Source organism: Scyliorhinus canicula, chromosome 2 (genome assembly GCF_902713615.1).
Source record: "Scyliorhinus canicula chromosome 2, sScyCan1.1, whole genome shotgun sequence".
In the NCBI taxonomy this organism is placed as follows: domain Eukaryota; kingdom Metazoa; phylum Chordata; class Chondrichthyes; order Carcharhiniformes; family Scyliorhinidae; genus Scyliorhinus; species Scyliorhinus canicula.
Window position 1 is genome coordinate 72,507,441 of NC_052147.1, and position 19,881 is coordinate 72,527,321.

At 49.1% G+C, this 19,881-nt stretch overlaps 1 protein-coding gene across 3 annotated transcripts in view; it reads left to right on the forward strand.

Moving 5' to 3' along the window:
- Positions 1-17,541, forward strand: part of LOC119954872 (protein only RNase P catalytic subunit) — a 125,408-nt gene extending 107,867 nt beyond the window's left edge. For all 3 annotated transcript variants that reach the window (XM_038780482.1, XM_038780497.1, XM_038780508.1), the window contains exon 7: positions 17,094-17,541. In XM_038780482.1, coding sequence (XP_038636410.1) covers positions 17,094-17,225 — 132 coding nt within the window. In that variant the 3' untranslated portion in view covers positions 17,226-17,541. The remainder of the gene's footprint in view (positions 1-17,093) is intronic.
- Positions 17,542-19,881: the final 2,340 nt, after the last annotated feature.

The window sequence follows — 19,881 nt, forward strand, 5'->3', positions numbered from 1 at the left end:
TTGGTCAAGTGCATCGTAGGCAAAACCTTAAACTGAATTGGACTCAGCAGAGCACATGAAGATGTGGAGTTGACCCTGTAAAAGGCCTCATTCCACACCTCAGCATTAGGAATAGGACCCCATTCCCCTCCCATTTTACCGTCATACCACTCAAATGAGCAGAATTCATTGAAAGGGTGTGACCATGTATGTCCAAAGTGGACCCCCTCCTCTCTCACCCCCAAATCCGGCCTAGCAAGAGACCGAATCACCATCAGTGAAGGCACCAAAGGAAAGGAGGGAAAAGCTTTGCGTGAACAATTTGGAAATACCTAAAAAGACTAGAACTGGGCAACTGGAATTTCTCAGCTAACTCCTTAGAAGTAGCAAACCTCCTCTTCACGAACAAGTCTTCAAATCGCTCCAGATCCTTCCCTTGCCAAACTCTAAATGTCGAGTCTTAACCAGCTGATAGGAAAAGGTCATTATTACATATGGGGGCTAGCAAAGACATGGAAAGAAGCTTGAAATGCTGCCTAAACTGCTTCCAAATTCTCAGGGAGGAGACCACCACTGGATTAGAGTAAACTCTTACAGGGGAAAAAGGCAACTGTGCAGTAACTTGCACGAAGACTGGAGGTAGTGCAGGAGTGTGCTTCCATTTGTCCCCATATTTTGCAAAACCACAACAATATTTTCAGAATATTGGCTGCCCCCTACCCCAATTGCAGGGAGTCCTACCCGCCCAAATAAAAGAAGATATCAATTTCATAACCTTAGTAAAAAAAGGTTTTAGGGAGAAAAATGGGCAGATACTGAAAGAGTAATAAAAAAATCTCAGGAGCACATTCATTTTAATAGTCTGAATCCTGCCCGCCAAGGATAGAGGGAGGTTGTTCCGCGTCTGCAAATCTATCTTATTATAACTAACCAGACTGAAGTAATTTAGTTTATGAAGTGAGGCCCAACTGTGGGCCACCTGAACCCTCAGATAACAAAAGCTTCTCTTGACAAGGCAAAAAGTGACATCCTCAGTTGGGCACGCCTCCGAGGGGAGTCAACCGGGAAGCATTGTCATGTGAGAGTGCCTTAATAATTGGATGTTTAAGAAATGTACCTTTAAGAAATGAGGCTGATCATATTACTGAAGTGATGTCACGGGGGGGGGGGGGGGGGGGGGGGGAGCTGAGCTCACTTCTGCTTTTGGGAGTTTTAGTTTCAGTTTGAAGAAAGCTTGAGTGTGGCTGTGAGCTGCATTGCTGGTGATCTCTGCCATGAAGGACTATCTGTTAATCCTTTGGTGAAATCGGAATTGTAAAAAGGTCTCAGTATTGAATATAAATCTACGGTGCTTCTGTTTGAAGGATTTGTTAAGTCTTTTGGATATGTAAAGAAACAGTTTGCAGGATTGGGTAGTGTATTATTTTCGGGGTTATCTGTGAAGTAAGGAGTGTTAAGAGATCCAATGTTTATTTAAAAGGTTAATTTGAGTTCATGGAATAAACATTGTTTTGTTTTAAAAACCACGTGTCCATAATTGTAATACTACACCTGGGGAACAAGCTGCGTGCTTCAAAAGCAACAATCCATTAAAGGTGGGGGTTGGTTGAACTACATGATACATTTTGGGGTTCTGAAAACAGCTCTCCCATAACAGCATTCATTCAAGAATGGCAAGGTGGCACAGTGGTTAGCACTGCTGCATCACAGCACCAGGGATTCAGGTTCAATTCTGGCCTTGGGTCACTCTGTGGAATTTGTACAGTCTCCCCGTGTCTGTGTGGGTTTCCTCCGGTTGCTCGGGTTTCCTCTCACAGTCCAAAGATATGCAAGTTAGGTGGATTCGCTCTCCTAAATTTCCCTTGGTGCCCAAAAAGATGTGTAGGTTAGATTAAGAGGTTAATAGGATTGGGCAGGGGAAGTGAGCTTGGGTGAAATGTTCCTTCAGAGGGTCGGTGCAGGCTCGATGGGCCGAATGGCCTTCTGCACTGTCGTGATTCTGATTCTTGCTGAAGTTCAACTTACATCCAGAGAAGGAATTAAAAGTGCAAAGCAAGGGCGGGGAAGTCCCCGCGGGTAAAGAGGGGGATGCTGGAACGGAACCGTAGCGAGGGGGGACTGGCGTTGCCGAATCTCAGCAACTACCACTGGGCGGCTAACATAGCCATGATAAGGAAATGGATGGTGGGTACGGGGTCGGTTTGGGAGCGGGTGGAGGCTGCTTCGTGCAGGGGCACCAGCTTGGCAGCCCTGGTCACGGCCCCTCTGCCGCTCCCCGCCGGCCAGGTACTCCACCAGCCCTATAGTGGTGGTGGCGCTGCAGATTTGGGGCCAATGGAGGAAGCATGCAGGGGAAGTGGGAGCGTCGGTCTGGTCCCCAATATGTGACAACCACCGAATTGTCCCGGGGAAGATGGATGGCGGGTTTCGAGCGTGGCGGAGGGCGGTGGGAAGGATGGGTAACTTGTTCCTGGAAGGGAGCTTCGCGAACATGAGGGCGCTGGAGGAGAAGTTCGGGCTGGCGAGGGGGAATGGCTTTTGGTACTTGCAGATGCAGGATTTTGTACGTAGACAGGTCCCGTCCTTTCCACGCCTTCCACCAAGGGGGAATCCAGGACAGGGTAGTTTCCAAGGGTGAGGTAGGAGAGGGGAGAGTCTCGGATATTTATAAGGAGCTTATGGGAGCGGAGGACACAGGGACCGAGGAACTGAAACTCAAGTGGGAGGAGGAGCTTGGTGGGGAGTTGGAGGGAGGCGTATGGGCAGACGCTCCGAGAAGGGTAAATGCAACCGCAACATGTGCCAGGCTCGGCCTGATTCAGTTCAAGGTAGTTCACCGGGCCCACATGACGGTGGCCCGGATGAGCAAATTCTTTGGGCTTGAGGACAAGTGTGCTAGATGTGGGGGAGGACCAGCGAACCATGTCCACACGTTCTGGGTGTGTCCAAAACTCAGGGGATACTGACAGGGATTTTCGGACGTCATATCCCGGGTACTGAAAGCAAGGGTGGCGATGAGTCCAGAGGTGGCAATGAGTCCAGAGGTTGCGATTTTTGGGGTGTCGGAGGACCCGGGAGTCCAGCAGGGGATAGAGGCCGGCGTTGTGGCCTTTGCTTCCCTGATAGTCTGGCGATGAATATTGTTGGCCTGGAGGGACTCAAAGCCCCCAAAGACCGAAGTATGGCTGTCGGACATGGCAAGCTTTCTCGGCTTGGAAAAAATCAAGTTCGCCTTACGAGGATCACTATCAGGGTTCGCCCGGAGGTGGCAACCATTCATCGACTTCTTCACGGGGAACTAATAGTCAGTATAGGGGTAGTATAGTGTAGAGTACGGGAGAAGAATAGGCGGGTCTATTTGCGAGAGAGGAACTGTTATTTGCACTATGGTTTTAGTAATTGGTACCTGCACACTAATGTATATTGTTCCTGTTTACAATGCCAAAAAATACCTCAATAAAATTGTCTGTTTAAAAAAACAAAGTGCAAAGCAAATTCATTATGTTGTCTACTGAGGATACTGAGTCCGTAATTTAGAGAGGTAGGCTGTCAATGTAAAGGGACACTCAATGCTCCATCGCTCCCCGATTAATTCCCCTCCACTTAACAGAGAACCTCTGCGCTATAGCAAGCAGCTCTATTGCCAGAGCAAATAGTGTGGACAGTAGACAGCCCTGCCTTGTGCCCCTATTAAAAGTGCAATAATCAGAGTTCAGGGTATTCATACGAACATTGGCAGTCGGGGCCTTATGCAATAGACAAATCCATTATAGACAAATTATGGGCAGCACGGTAGCATTGTGGATAGCACAATCGCTTCACAGCTCCAGGGTCCCAGGTTCGATTCCAGCTTGGGTCAGTGTCTGTGCGGAGTCTGCACATCCTCCCCGTGTGTACGTGGGTTTCCTCCGTGTGCTCCAGTTTCCTCCCACAGTCCAAAGATGTGCAAATTAGGTGGATTGGACATGATAAATTGCCCTTAGTGTCCAAAATTGCCCTTAGTGTCCAAAATTGCCCTTAGTGTTGGGTGGGGTTACTGGGTTATGGAGATAGGGTGGAGGTGTTAACCTTGGGTAGGATGCTCTTTCCAGGAGCCGGTGCAGACTCGATGGGCCAAATGGCCTCCTTCTGCACTGTAAATTCTATGATCTAAGAAATAAATTTGTGGCCAAACCAAACCGCCCAAGAATCTCAAATAAATATTCCCATTCCACTCCATGAAATGCCGTTTCTGCGTCCAGAGAAACAATGCCTTCAGGTTTGGGCACTGCTGAGGGGAAAAGGGCAACATTTAACAAGCAACAGAACCCATCTGATCCTCCAAGATTATATTTGGCAGGCAAATTGTGCCAAAGCGCCAGCTTCTTGGCAAGTAGCTTGACATCCGCGTTGAAAAGTGCAATAGGACGGTACGAACCACACCCTGTCTCCTTGTCCCTCTTTTTTTTAAAATAATTTTTATTGAGATTTTCAAAAACATAACAACAGAAAATAACAACAAGAAAACAATATTAACAACAACAAAAAGAAAAAAACACTAACCCCCAAAACCAAACCCCCCCCCCCCCCCCCAGTAACTACAACAAGAAGAAATAGATAAACACCCGGCATATTCAATAAACACATATACACATTTCTTCCTTCCCCCGAAACAAACCCCCCCCCCCCCCCCCCCCCCCCCTCCCCGGGGTTGCTGCTGCTGCCGGCCTATTTTCCCTACCGTTCTGCCAGGAAGTCCAGGAAAGGCTGCCACCGCCTAAAGAACCCTTTACTGATCCCCTCAGGGCAAATTTCACCACCTCCAATTTGATGAACCCCGCCATATCATTGATCCAGGCCTCCATGCTTAGGGGCCTCGCATCCTTCCATTGAAGCAAGATCCTCCGCCGGGCTACTATGGACGCAAAGGCCAGAACACCGGCCTCTTTCACCTCCTGCACTCCCGGCTCTACTGCAACCCCAAAAAGTGCGAGTACCCAGCCTGGCTTCACCCTGGATCCTACCACCCTCGACACCATCCTTGCTACCCGCTTCCAAAACTCCCCCAGCGCTGGGCATGCCCAGAACATATGGGTGTGGTTCGCTGGGCTCCCCGAACACCTAGCACATCTGTCTTCGCCCCCGAAAAACCTACTCATCCTCGTCCCAGTCATGTGGGCCCTGTGCAGCACCTTGAACTGTATGAGGCTGAGCCTCGCACAGGAAGAGGAGGAATTTACTCTTTCCAGGGCACCCGCCCACGTCCCCTCTCCAATCTCCTCACCCAGCTCCTCATCCCATTTACCCTTCAGCTCCTCCACCGAGGCCTCATCCACCTCTTGCATGACGTAGTAAACGTCCAAAATCCTCCCCCCTCCAACCCACACCCCCGAGAGCACCCTGTTCCGTACCCCACTGTGGGGGCAGCAGAGGGAACCCCTCCACCTGCCGCCTGGCAAACGCCCTAACCTGCATGTACCTAAACATGTTCCCCGGGGGGAGCCCAAACTTCCCCTCTAACTCACCCAGGCTCGCAAACCTCCCATCCACAAACAGGTCCCTCAACCTCCTAATACCTACCCTGTGCCAGCCCAGAAACCCGCCATCGATGCTCCCTGGAACAAACCGTGGTTCCCCCGTATCGGGGACTCCATCAAGCCCCCCACCTCCCCCCTATGCCGTCTCCATTGCCCCCAAATTCTGAGGGTAGCCGCCACCACCGGGCTCGTGGTATACCTCGTTGGAGGGAGCGGCAACGGCGCCGTTACCAGCGCCTCCAGGCTCGTGTCCACGCAGGACGCCATCTCCATCCTCTTCCATGCTGCCCCAGCCCCGTCCATTACCCACTTAAGGACCATCGCTGCGCTGGCAGCCCAATAGTACCCACAGAGGTTGGGCAACGCCAGCCCCCCTCCCTATCCGTGCCCCGCTCCAAAAACACCCTTCTCACCCTCGGAGTCCCATGCGCCCATACAAATCCCGTAATACTCCTGTTGACCCTCCTAAAAAAGGCATTCGGGATAAGGATGGGTAGGCACTGGTACAGGAACAAAAACCTTGGGAGCACCGTCATCTTGACGGACTGCACCCTGCCCGCCAGCGACAGCAGCAACATGTCCCATCTTTTGAACTCGTCCTCCATTTGCTCCACCAGCCTAGTGAGGTTAAGCTTGTGAAGGGCCCCCCAGCTCCTAGCCACCTGGACTCCCAGGTACCGAAAGCTCCTCCCTGCCCTTTTCAGCGGGAGCCTACCAATCCCCTCCTCTTGATCCCCTGGGTGCACGACGAACAGCTCACTCTTACCCAGGTTGAGCTTGTACCCAGAAAAGCCCCCAAATTCCCTAAGGATCTGCATCACCTCCGGCATTCCCCCACTGGGTCCGCCACATAAAGCAACAAGTCATCTGCGTATAATGACACTCTGTGCTCCTCCCCACCCCGCTCCAGACCCCCCCAGTTCCTCGACTCCCTCAACGCCATGGCCAGGGGCTCAATTGCCAACGCAAAGAGCAACGGGGACAGGGGACACCCCTGCCTCATCCCCCGGTACAACCGAAAGTACTCCAATCTCCTCCTATTCGTGGCTACGCTCGCCATCGGGGCCTCATATAGCAGCCTCACCCAACTGACAAACCCCTCCCCGAACCCAAACCTTTCCAGCACCTCCCACAAGTACCCCCACTCAACCCTATCAAAGGCCTTCTCCGCTCTAATGCTACGCCTATCTCCGCCTCCCCTTCTACCACCGGCATCATTATAACATTCAGAAGCCTACGTATAATTGGTGTTCAGCTGCCTTCCCTTCACAAAACCCTGTCTGGTCCTCAGGAATGACCCCCAGCACACAGTCCTCTATCCTTGTGGCCAAGATCTTCGCCAACAGCCCTGGCAACCGCATTTAACAACGAGATCGGCCTATATGATCCACACTGTAGGGGGTCCTTGCCCCCGTTTAAGGATCAAGGAAATCAGTGCCGTGACATAGTCGGGGCAAAAGCCCCCCCCCCCTCCCTTGCCTTGTTAAAGCTCCTAACCAACAGGGGGCCCAACAGGTCTGCATACATTTTGTAAAATTCGACCGGAAACCCATCCGGCCCCCGGCGCCTTCCCCGACTGGCATTCTGCCTATCCTTTGACCAGCTCCTCCAGCTCAATCGGCGCCCCCAGCCCCTCCACCTGTCCCTCCTCCACCTTCGGAAATCTCAGCCTATCCAAAAAGCGCCCCATCCCCCCACCCCCCCCCCCCCCCCCCCCCCCCCCCCCCCCCCATTCCCCCCCCCCCCTCTCCAACCGGGGGCTTGGACCGGTACAATTCCCCATAAAAGTCCCTGAAGACCCCATTAATGTCCACCCCCCCTTCACACCACATTGCCTCCCCTATCCGTCACTCCACCAATCTCCCTGGCTGCGTCTCGCTTACGTAGCTGATGTGCCAGCATCCTACTCTCCTTCTCCCCATATTCGTACACCGCTCCCTGTGCCTTCCTCCACTGAGCTTCCGCCTTTCCGGTGGTCAGCAAGTCGAACTTGGCCTGAAGGTTACGTCGCTCCCCCAACAGTCCCTCCTCCGGAGCCTCCGCGTATCTCCTGTCCACCCTCACCATCTCCCCCACCAACCTCTCCCTCTCTCCCTATGGGCTCGGATGGAAATCAACTCCCCTCTAATCACCGCCTTCAATGCCTCCCAAACCGTCCCCACCCGGACCTCCCCATTATCATTGGCCTCTAAGTACCTCTTGATACACCCCCGAACCCGCCCGCCCACCTTCTCATCCGCCAGCAGTCCCACGTCCAGGCGCCAGAGTGGGCACTGGTCCCTCTCCTCCCCCAGCTCAAGGTCTACCCAGTGCGGGGCATGATCCGAAATGACTATGGCTGAATACTCGGCATCCTTCACCCTCGAAATCAGCCCCCTGCTCAGGAGAAAAAAATCGACCCGGGAATAGGCTTTATGCACGTGGGAAAAAAATGAATACTCCATGGCCCTCGGCCTCGCGAACCTCCAAGGATCCACCCCTCCCATCTGGTCCATAAACCCCCTCAACACCTTAGCCGCCGCGGGCCTCCTGCCCGTCCTGGACATGGATTGATCCAATGGGGGATCCAGCACCGTGTTAAAGTCCCCCCCCCTGCCAGTATCAGGCCCCCCGTCTCTAGATCCGGAATGCGGCCCAGCATGCGCCGCATAAAACCCGTATCATCCCAATTTGGGGCATAGACATTCACCAGCACCACCCGCTCCCCTTGCAACTTGCCGCTCACCATCACATACCTCCCTCCACTGTCAGCCACTACCTTTGACGCCTCTAACGTCACCCCTTTTCCCACCACAATCGCCACCCCCCCGATTTTTTGCATCCAGCCCCGAATGAAACACCTGGCCAACCCAGCCCTTCCTCAGTCTAACCTGGTCCGCCACCTTCAGGTGCGTCTCCTGGAGCATAGCCATGTCCGCCTTCAGCCCCTTCAGGTGCGTAAACACCCGGGCCCGTTTGACCGGTCCATTCAGCCCCCTCACATTCCAAGTTATCAGCTGGATCAGAGGGCTCCCTGCCCCCCTCCCCTGCCGACTAGCCATAACCCGTCCCAGGCCAGCGCCCCCCGCTTGGCCCGTTCCCCACGGCGGCAAACCCCAACCCCGGCCCCCCCTGCATACTCCAGCTCCTTCCTGGCCATTTCAGCAGCGACCTGGTACCCCCCCCCCCCCCAAAGGCTAGGACCCCTCCCAGCCGCGTTACTCCCTCCGTAGCACCCCCGTGAGCCAGCTAACTTCTGCTGACCCCGGCGACTCCCGCCACACCTCCGACTCCCCCAACGTGTGGCTACTCCTCCTCCCCCAGACCCATCAGCAGAGCCTCCTCCTCCCCCTCCCGCTCTTGCACGGGAAAAAAGCCCGCGCTTCTTAGCTCCAAACCCGCCCCATCCACCCTCAGCGCGGAAAAGAGAAGAAAAGCCCGTGCTTTCCCTCTGCCCGACCCCGCCCATGCAAAAAAGACAGCACCCCACCCGCCCAAGAACCAACACACAACCAGCTTAAAACAGCATAAAACAACATGAAACAGAGACCCTTCCCATCACAAGTTAACACAGTTATTTACAAACCCCCGACCCTCAGTCAGAGTCCAACTTCTCGGCCCGCACAAAGGCCCACGCCTCCTCCGGGGATTCAAAATAAAAGTGCCGGTCCTTGTAGGTGACCCACAGACGCACCGGCTGTAACATGCCAAACTTCACACTCTTTCTGTGGAGCACCGCCTTCGTCCGGTTGTACCCGGACCTCCGCTTAGCCATCTCCGCACTCCAGTCCTGGTAGATCCGCACTACCGTGTTCTCCCACTTGCTGCTCCGCTCCTTCTTGGCCCACCTAAGCATGCACTCTCGGTCAGCGAACCGGCGGAACCGCACCAGCACCGCCCGTGGAGGCTCATTCGGCTTGGGCCTCCTGGCCAGTATTCTGTCGGCCCCCTCCAGCTCCAGGGGCCCCTGGAAGGACCCAGCTCCCATCAGCGAGTTCAACAAAACGACCACATAGGCCCCCAGGTCTGACCCCTCCAGCCCCTCCGTGAGGCCCAGGATCCGCAAATTTTTCTGCCTCGACCGGTTCTCCATCTCCTCGAACCGCTCCTGCCACTTCTTATGGAGCGCCTCGTGCATCTCCACCTTTACCGCAAGGGCGACGGCCTCATCCTCTCTTTCGGAGGCTTGTTGTCGGAGCTCCCGGATCTCCACCCCCTGGGCTGCCTGCGTCGCCAGCAGCTTGTCTGCATTCGCCTTCAGCGAGTCTAGCAGCTCCACCTTTAGCTCCTGAAAACATCGCTGGAGAGTCTCCTGCTGCACCTGCGCCCGCTGCCTCCATTCCTCGAGGCCTCCGCCGGCCGCCATCTTGATTCTCTTCCCCCGCTTTTTCTTAGGCGCTGCCACCGCTATTTTGCTGGCCCCACTCCTGGTCAAGACCATAGACTACTGGGGATCCACTGCAGATCTACTGCAGACACCTTCCCACGTCGGGAACCGTCGAGCAAGTACTGCTGGGGGCCCTTAAAAGAGCCCAAAAGTCAGTTCCTGGCAGGAGCTGCCGAACGTGCGGCTTAGCTCCGCATAGCCGCAACCAGAAGTCCCCTCCTTGTCCCTCTTAAGAAGCAAGAGATAGAGGCCTGAGTGAGGGTAGAGGGCAGCACTACCCGGGTTAGAGAATCACTGGGCATGTCCAGAATTAGAAGCACAAACTGCTCCAAGAACTTATAGAATTCATTTGGAAAGCCATCTGGACCAGGGGCTTTGCCAGATTGCATCATTCCAATACATATTTTTAAAATTTCATCTGGGTGTAATGGGAATTCTAACTTGCTGCTCCCCTTCAACAGTTGGGATGGGTAGGCCTTCAAAAGGTCAAGCCGGGGGCTCCGATCTATAAAGATTGCAGTATAAAGATTCACAAGCTGCATTAACCTGAGATGGGGCAGAAACAAGGTTACCGCTCAAATTGCGTGATCTCCCGGAGGCTATCTGCCGTTTCAGCTGGTGAGCCAAAAGATGACTGGCCTTCTCCTTGTATTCATAAAACCTCGCAATTAGCTTACTGCCCTCTTAGTCGGTAATAGGTTGAGCTGTGTTTGCAGTTTTCTTTATACTCACCAACAACTCTAGGGTAGGATCAAGCAGGTGCAGCTGCTCCACCCTCACTGTCCTCACCAAATGCACTCTGTAGGAGATCATTCCCCCACCCTAAAGGACCACCTTAAGGGCTTCCCACAGTGTGGGAGGTGAGACTGACTCTTTTGTTAAATTTTATATCGTCCTTTATGGCTGGATATCTGCTAATAGTGGTGTGTCTAATCTCCATAGTGGATGTTGGGTGGGGCCAGACTCTAGAGACAAATCAACGAAGATCAGGGCATGCTGCATACTCAGCTGTCACCACTGAAGGGAAGAGAGACTTATCTAGAACAAAAAAATAAATCCACGAATATCGTTTATGGACAGGTGAAAAAATAAAAGTCTTCATCACTTCGGTGCAGCACCCACCCCCCCCCCATTCAGGTCCCCACCTAAAATAAGCTGATGCAAGTCTAAATGGGGGAGAGAGGCCGGCAGGGTATTGATAAAATTCATATTGTCCCAAATAGTGGCATAAATGTTAATCATGAACACTAGGGTGCACACCAGAGAGCCACAGTCAGTAAGATATTGACCATTGGGGTCGGCTATAATCCTAGAGGCCGAAAACGGAACCCTTTTATTAATTAAATTCGGCACATCCCTGGCCTTATCGAAAGCCGAATGAAAGACCTGGCCTATACATCGCTTGTGTGGCCTAGTTTGGTCTCTGAACCGCTGATGGATCGCTTACAAAAACACCACGTCGGAGTTTAAATTCTTACGGTGAGCAAATGTCCGCAATCTTTTCACTGAGCCATTCAAACCCCTAATGTTCCAGGTGACCAAACTAATTGGAGCAATCCCATATCCCCCCTCAAAGCAGAGTCAGCCATTTCCACCAAGAGATTACCCAAGGAATACTTAAAAGGTACACCAAGCTAATCCACTCAAGGTGGTCACAAAACTCAGTCAAAAGACTTGACAAATAAAAATCTGCAGACACCATGAGCAAACTACCCCAACACCATCGTCCTAGAATACAACGATACCCAAGTACAAACCCAAATAGAAAAGCAAGGCAAACAAAAACTACTAAGGCTACTTCTAACAAACACGAGCAAAACAAAAACTCTAAGCTTGTTATCTAAAAAAACAACTAAAATGAGCTGCAGTGAACTCTTCACTCCCGTTAACTAACTCTTTAGTTGGCAGGTCGGCCACCGACTGGAGAAAATGAAAAATAGATGTAAACAACAAAATATCAAAACCCCATATACTTTGCGCACCGAAGTAACAAAACTCCACATAGTGTAAAACCCCAAATCTAAACGAGAACTGCAAGAACCACAACCCCAACAAGAACAAGAAAAAAAACAGGACAAACATGAAACCCCAACAATGTAACAATTCAGCACAGAACCAAAAAAACCAATTACACTGCACCAATTGTGTCTTTTAACGAAAGAGTCCACCTCCCCCGCACATCAAAGAATAACTCTGAGCCGAGCTGGGTGGACCAAATCAGATTCCACTCTTATACAGGACAGCCTTGACTCCATTGAACACGGTCCTCTTCTTTACTAGCTCCGCACCCATGTCCTGATGGAGTGGCCATCCCACTTAAAGCTGCGGTGCTCCTTTGCCCATTACAAAACGTTTTTATTTTCCTTGAAGCTGTGGAATCTCACTATCACTGCTCATGGGAGATCTTCAGGGCGAGGCCCCAGCTGAAGTGTATGATGGGCCCAGTCCAATTTAGGAGGGATGAGAATCCACCCTCATCCACCAACTTACCGAACATGCCTGAAAGGTACACAGTGTGTGTTGGGCCCTCCATCCCCTCTGGCAACCCCCCAATCTGAATATTTTGCCTTCTGGACCTATTTTCTAGGTCATTCATCTTGGCTCTCAACAATCTATTTGTCTCGATCACCGAAGACAATTCCGATTCCAGCGGAGCAATCCAATCGCTGTGGCCTGACAAGGCCACCTCCATATCTTTGATCGTGGTGTCCTGGGTTTCAACGGGCTATTTAGGTTTTCCCAGAGCCACTCGAATGGTGGCCAAAGGCCTCTTAATTGATTTTTTGATGTCTTCTGACACAATTCTTAAGTGCTTTTCGAATTCCTTCGCTAAGGTACTAGAAAGCACCTTGGCCGTTAGTGGAGTGGACAGAGCACCAGAAACTGACTCCGCCATTTTACTTGCTGATGAGCTCTGAGAGGCCTCAGCCTCCGTTGACGAGTTTCTGTTCCCAGCTGCCTTTTGCCTGATTTTTGGGGCATTTCAGTCATATTACAATATTTATTACAATAATTATGTGGATTTCCGAGAGTAAACAATCTGTGGAACTAGAAAAATAGCAAAAAGTGCAGTATCCAGCAGGAGCCACCTCATGCGCGTCTGTTTCTATGAGAAGTGACCTAATTGAATAGAATAGAGAGCAAATTGGCTATGAAACAGAAAACATAGAGAAATGTTTAACGGTAGTTACTCAGACTGGCAGAGGGTCATTAATGGTGTGCTACAAAGATCAGTGCTGGGACCATTCTTATTCACCACTTACATAAGAACTAGGAGCAGGAGTAGGCCATCTGGCCCCTCGAGCCTGCTCCGCCATTCAATGAGATCATGGCTGATCTTTGGTGGACTCAGCTCCACTTTCCGGCCCGAACACCATAACCCTTAATCCCTTTATTTTTCAAAAAACTATCTATCTTTACTTTAAAAACATTTAATGAAGGAGCCCTACTGCTTCACTGGGCAAGGAATTCCATAGATTCACAACCCTTTGGGTGAAGACGTTCCTCCTAAACTCAGTCCTAAATCTACTTCCGCTTATTTTGAGACTATGTCCCCTAGTTCTGCTTTCACCCGCCAGTGGAAACAACCTGCCCGCATCTATCCTATCTATTCCCTTCATAATTTTAAATGTTTCTGTAAGATCCCCCCTCATCCTTCTAAATTCCAACGAGTACAGTCCCAGTCTACTCAACCGCTCCTCATAATCTACCCCCTCAGCTCTGGGATTAACCTAGTGAATCTCCTCTGCACACCCTCCAGTGTCAGTATGTCCTTTCTCAAGTAAGGAGGCCAAAACGGAACACAATACCCCAGGTGTGGCCTCACTAACAGCTTATACAATTGCAACATAACCTCCCTAGTCTTAAACTCCATCCCTCTAGCAATGAAGGACAAAATTCCATTTGCCTTCTTAATCACCTGTTGCACCTGTAAACCATCTTTCTGTGATTAATGCACTAGCACACCCAGGTCTCTCTGCACAGCGGCATGCTTTAATATTTTATCATTTAAATAATAATCCCGTTTGCTGTTATTCCTACCAAAATGGATAACCTCACATTTGTCAACATTGTATTTCATCTGCTAGACCCTAGCCCATTCACTTAACCTATCCAAATCCCTCTGCAGACTTCCAGTATCCTCTGCACTTTTCGCATTACCACTCATCTTAGTGTCATCTGCAAACTTGGACACATTGCCCTTGATCCCCAACTCCAAATCATCTATGTCAATTGTGAACAATTGTGGGCCCAACACGGATCCCTGAGGGACACCACTAGCTACTGATTGCCAACCAGAGAAACACCCATTAATCGCCACTCTTTGCTTTCTATTAATTAACCAATCCACTATCCATGCTACTACTTTACCCTTAATGCCATGCATCCTTATCTTATGCAGCAGCCTTTTGTGTGGCACCTTGTCAAAGGCTTTCTGGAAATCCAGATATACCACATCCATTGGCTCTCCGTTATCTACCGCTCTGGTAACGTCCTCAAAAAATTCCACTAAATTAGTTAGGCACGACCTGCCCTTTATGAACCCATGCTGCGTCTGCCCAATGGGACAATTTCTATCCAGATGCCTCGCTATTTCTTCCTTGATGATAGATTCCAGCATCTTCCCTACTACCGAAGTTAAGCTCACTGGCCTATAATTTCCTGCTCTCTGCCTACCTCCTTTTTTAAACAGTGGTGTCACGTTTGCTAATTTCCAATCCACCGGGACCACCCCAGAGTCTAGTGAATTTTGGTAAATCATCATTAGTGCGTCTGCAATTCCCCTAGCCATCTCTTTTAGCACTCTGGGATTCATTCCATCAGGGCCAGGCGACTTGTCTACCTTTAGCCCCATTAGCTTGCCCATCACTACCTCCTTAGTGATAACAATCCTCTCAAGATCCTCACCTGTCATAGCCTCATTTCTATCAATCGCTGGCATGTTATTTGTGTCTTCCACTGTGAAGACTGACCCAAAAAACCTGTTCAGTTCCTCAGCCATTTCCTCATCTCCCATTATTAAAACTCCTTTCTCATCCTCTAAAGGACCAATATTTACCTAGGCCACTCTTTTTTGTTTTATATATTTGTAAAAACGTTTACTGTCTGTTTTTATATTCTGAGCAAGTTTACTCTCATACTCTATCTTACTCTTCTTCATAGCTTTTTTAGTAGCTTTCTGTTGCCCCCTAAAGATTTCCCAGTCCTCTAGTCTCCCACCAATCTTTGCCACTTTATATGCTTTTTCCTTCACTTTGATACTCTCCCTTATTTTCTAAGATATCCACGGTCGATTTTCCCTCTTTCTACCATCCTTCCTTTTTGTTGGTATAAACCTTTGCTGAGCACTGTGAAAAATTGCTTGGAAGGTTCTCCACTGTTCCTCAACTGTTCCACCATAAAGTCTTTGCTCCCAGTCTACCTTAGCTAGTTCTTCTCTCATCCCATTGTAATTTCCTTTGTTTAAACACAAAACACTTGTATTTGATTTTACTTTCTCACCCTCCATCTGTATTTTACATTAACGTTTTGAATTTTGGAATTGAGAGTACAATTTGATTACAGTTTTGATTACATTATACTGGAGAATGTAGCTCATACTGAGGAGGACTGCAAAAAAATTCAGGAAAACAAACTTGCAGGATGAATTTGTAATTGGCAAATTAATTTCAAAATAGGGAAGTGTAAGGTGGGACATTTTAGTAGGAAGAATATGGAGACCATGAAGTTCTTCCGGATGGAATTTAATGCCCTGTCCCATGGAGAATTTGGTGCTAGGGCAACATTTAATCAGGTGGGAGGGTGGGCAGGTTGGGACCACGCCACCTTCTCACAGCCAACTCTATTAAGTCCATGGCTTCACCTGCAATTGATGTCCTTTATGCCACTTGAGGGCTTCATTCCGCCACCGCTGACATTAAGCTAGCGACAGGCATGGAGTTCACCATGCGAAGGGCATGACAAGCAAACCTGTGTGGGGTTGCTAATGGGCTCCAAAGGGATTCCTCATTGAAAGGCACTCAATGCCCTTTATTCGCCACTCCCCCCCCCCCCCCCCCCCCCACCCATTCCTGCTGAAACCCCCCCCCCCCCCCCCTCCTCCTCCTCCTCCTCCTCCTTGCCCTGCAAACTCCACTCCCGGCCTTCTGCTGTAACTCACCTGGCACCCAGCGACTATCCTGGGACTTGGCTGGGTGTTGTACCAGCAGCAGCCCCCACTTCCCAAGTTGCACAGTCATTCAATAGAGTTGCTGGCTGCTGAGTGAGATGCCCATCGCCTCCATTAGTTACCATCCAAGGGTGGGATTTTATGGCATCATCATGGCAAAGGCGTGCTGTCAAATGCAAAAATCCATTCAAAAGTCCAATGACTTTAACCGAACAGGAAAACCCACAGGCAAGAGGAGTGATAAAATTTCACCCCAAATGTTTAATTGGGTAGAGGAGCAGAGGGTTTGCCGCCAGTCAGCCATGCTCCACCCCTTCTGAAATGGCGTCATCGAGTCGCGTGCTGTTGCAGCGGCATTGACGCATCACTGGACCCCCCCCCCCCCCCCCCCCCACGATGCTCCACCCCTGATGTGCTGAGTTTCCGATGGCGTGAAATACGTGTGGTCTCAACCACACGGGAACACGGCGTGGCAGCTGCGGACTGTGTCCAGCACCACCACACTCAGCCAGAATACGTGCCGCTGCCCCGGGGGGGGGGGGGGGGCTGTGGGGTCGCGGATGGGGGGGTCAGGTCTATGCATGGCCGGCGCCATGTTGTACAGCGCGATTGCTGCAGGTCATCAGCTATTCGCATGCGTGGCTAGGGATCCGGCCGTTTTTGGCGCAGGAGCCAGGAGTTTCACCCGGTGCCGCTGCCAGCCCCTCATCAGTCCCAGAATCGCTGAGGATTTCACGCAGAAATTTTGGTAGGAAAAGACCACATATGCTCCTTTGGCGTCAAGACTTAGTCACTGAAATGGAGAATCCAGCCCCATTTCTCTAAGATACTGGGCCAAACAGTAGTGACAGTTTTATGTCTAAGTCTACGTAAACTTCTAACAATAACTTGTGGAGTGTTGTTCTTGGTAAACGGCTTAAATGTTCCAACATGTTCCAAATATTGATTAAATTTTGTTCTAAAATAATATTGCTGGATGTGAGAAACATGATTTATTTTTAGTTATATTAATCAGTTAATCTCTACAGAAATTAACATTTTTTTATACTTATCTTTCCCATAGATCATACCAAAGTATGACACTATTGTACAGACGACAAATAATACTTGGCACATACCATACGATGAAGAGGGAGTAGAGAGATGTTCCTATGAAATTCCACGTAAATGGTTGTGTCTTCAAAGACATAATTGAAGAGAAGCGGTGGATAGACATTTGATGCTGCCTTTTTCCTGTGTTTATTTTTAATGTTATATTTTATTTTTGCATTTAGTATTTCTTTAGCCATTTTGCGATGTTTATTTTGTTTTTCAATTTTCTTCTACATTTTTCACCCTTTCTTCAAAGACTTGTGTTTAAAATTGAATTTCCAGGTAATGATTGGCCTCTACTACTTCAACCAAATGACCATTCTTCCTGTGTCAGCTTAGATAGCTTAAGCAATCATTTTGAACCTGGAGACATCATAACCAACACAGTCCCCAAATAAAAGTTGCACATTTACCATCCAGCTTAGCTTATTGGATCAATTTCATGAGCGACAGCCCTATCTTCTTTTTAAAAATTTATCTCATTGCCTTTATCTCCCACACAGACATTCAAGTAATTTAATCAGCATAAAAAAGGATCAAGTTAAAACTCTGATCAGCAAAGTTCAATACATGCAGCGGCTAACTGTAGTTGCTACACTGGCTGAGTTCAGCTAACTCAGTGCACACAGATTCAAAACTTATTGGTCTATATAGCCTAATAACCATATCATGTGTTTCATAGAATTTACAGTGCAGAAGGAGGCCATTCGGCCCATCGAATCTGCACCGGCTCTTGGAAACAGCACCCTACCTAAGGTCAACACCTCCACCCTATCCCCATAACCCAGTAACCCCACCCAACACTAAGGGCGATTTTGGACACTAAGGGGCAATTTATCATGGCCAATCCACCTAACCTGTACATCTTTGGACTGTGGGAGGAAACCGGAGCACCCGGAGGAAACCCACGCACACACGGGGAGGATGTGCATACTCTGCACAGACAGTGACCCAAGCCGGAATCGAACCTGGGACCCTGGAGCTGTGAAGCAATTGGCTATTCACAATGCTACCGTGCTGCCCCGTGTTGATGTATCACTGAGGAATTCTAGACATTATTTAATCTTTTTATTACATATTTGCATTCAGCATTCAATATATTTATCTCTTGGGCACCACAGGGATTTTGTGATTTGGCAAACTGTAGGTAGCAAAAATGCACAATTTGAGATTTCTTAACCAGTTCACATCAAATGAAAGTATTATTTGTAAAATTATAAGACATAGGAGCAGAATGAGGCCACTCTGCCCTTTGAGTCTGCTCCACCATTCAATCATGGCTGATATTTTTCTCATACCCATTCTGCCTTCTCCTCATAACTCTTGTTATCCTTTGGTGAGATAACAGGAATGCTTTACTTTTTTAAAATCAAAATAAATGTTTTTAGTTGCAGAACCATGATATTAGTGTTTCCCAACTTAATATGGAAAATGTAAGCTGCAGCTTCTTTGAACAAATTTGTATCCTGGGCCGCTAACAAAAATTTATTTTTAAGTTTCATCAGAATTTGCTGCTGAGTACCCTACACCAGGACATGCAAATACAAGTGTAATGTTCTTTAAATTTAAATTGTCATATCTCAGGATAAAAATGATGTTGAAAATAGTGAAGTACAAATCATCCTGAAAATTCAGTAAGATTTATTTTTTTTCACAACTGTAGTCACTAATAATCTGTTCCTTAGAAAATCAAAATAAAATAGATTTGTTTTGGTTTTGAGAGTTCAAAATTTACTTTTAAATTGAATAAAAGCAATATTTCTATCTACCAAGAAAAAGTTTAAGCTTCTCAACACCCATACACCCACACACACAAATGTTGTACTTTGTTAATTAATGTGGCTAGAGCTCGAATTAAAATACTTGAGTGAAATTGTCGTATGAATGATCTGGTAAGGAAATCTGACACCCTTTAGACGCTAGATGCACATCCAGCAGTCATGGAACTATGGAATGCAGTGTATTCAGTCTGCAAAGAATGCACCATATATTTTTATCCACAGAAGCCACCTCCTCTAACTGCCCTCTCCTGTTTATTACCCATACCTATAAGCATTCCTCATGGTCAAGCAGTTGTTTAATTTCATATTAAAGGGATTTCTGCATTCTGCAGCATCAATTTTAACATCTGCGTTGATTTTAATTTTTGGGTGGCCGACTTGCACGTTTGAGCTCTGGCATTGTACTCCGAGGGATGAGTTCTTCTTTGTTTTTCCCTGCTGCTATTTTCTGTTCACTTTGTTTTAAAAGGCTCAGTAAGAAGTCTTGCAACACCAGGTTAAAGTCCAACAGGTTTGTTTCAAACACTAGCTTTCAGAGCACTGCTCCTTAGGTGAATTTTAAAAGGTTAGTACGTTGATAAGAGATGTAGGAAGAGGATCTGTGGGAGAGAGCTTGCAGAGTCCCAACGCTCCGGTGCCATCTTATTTCATGGTTTGTGATGGGGGAGGATTGCTCACACTGAAGTTTTCTTTATGGAGTCATCGGATGGGGGGGCTGGCGGTGACCATGTGAGGTCATTGGATGGGGGGAGGGTGCTGGCAGTGGCCATCTTGGGTGTGCGAGGTAGTGACCTGGAGGAGTCGATTAGGATTCAGGTGTGACTGATAGCAGGGGTCTGGAGTTCCCCTCCCCAACCCAACCAACTGGTCTCATGGAATACGAGGGGTTTGAATGGGCTGATTAAAGGTCTCGGGTGTTCAACAATTTAAAAAATGCAAAGGCGGACATGGTCTTTCTGCAGGAGACTCACCTGAGGG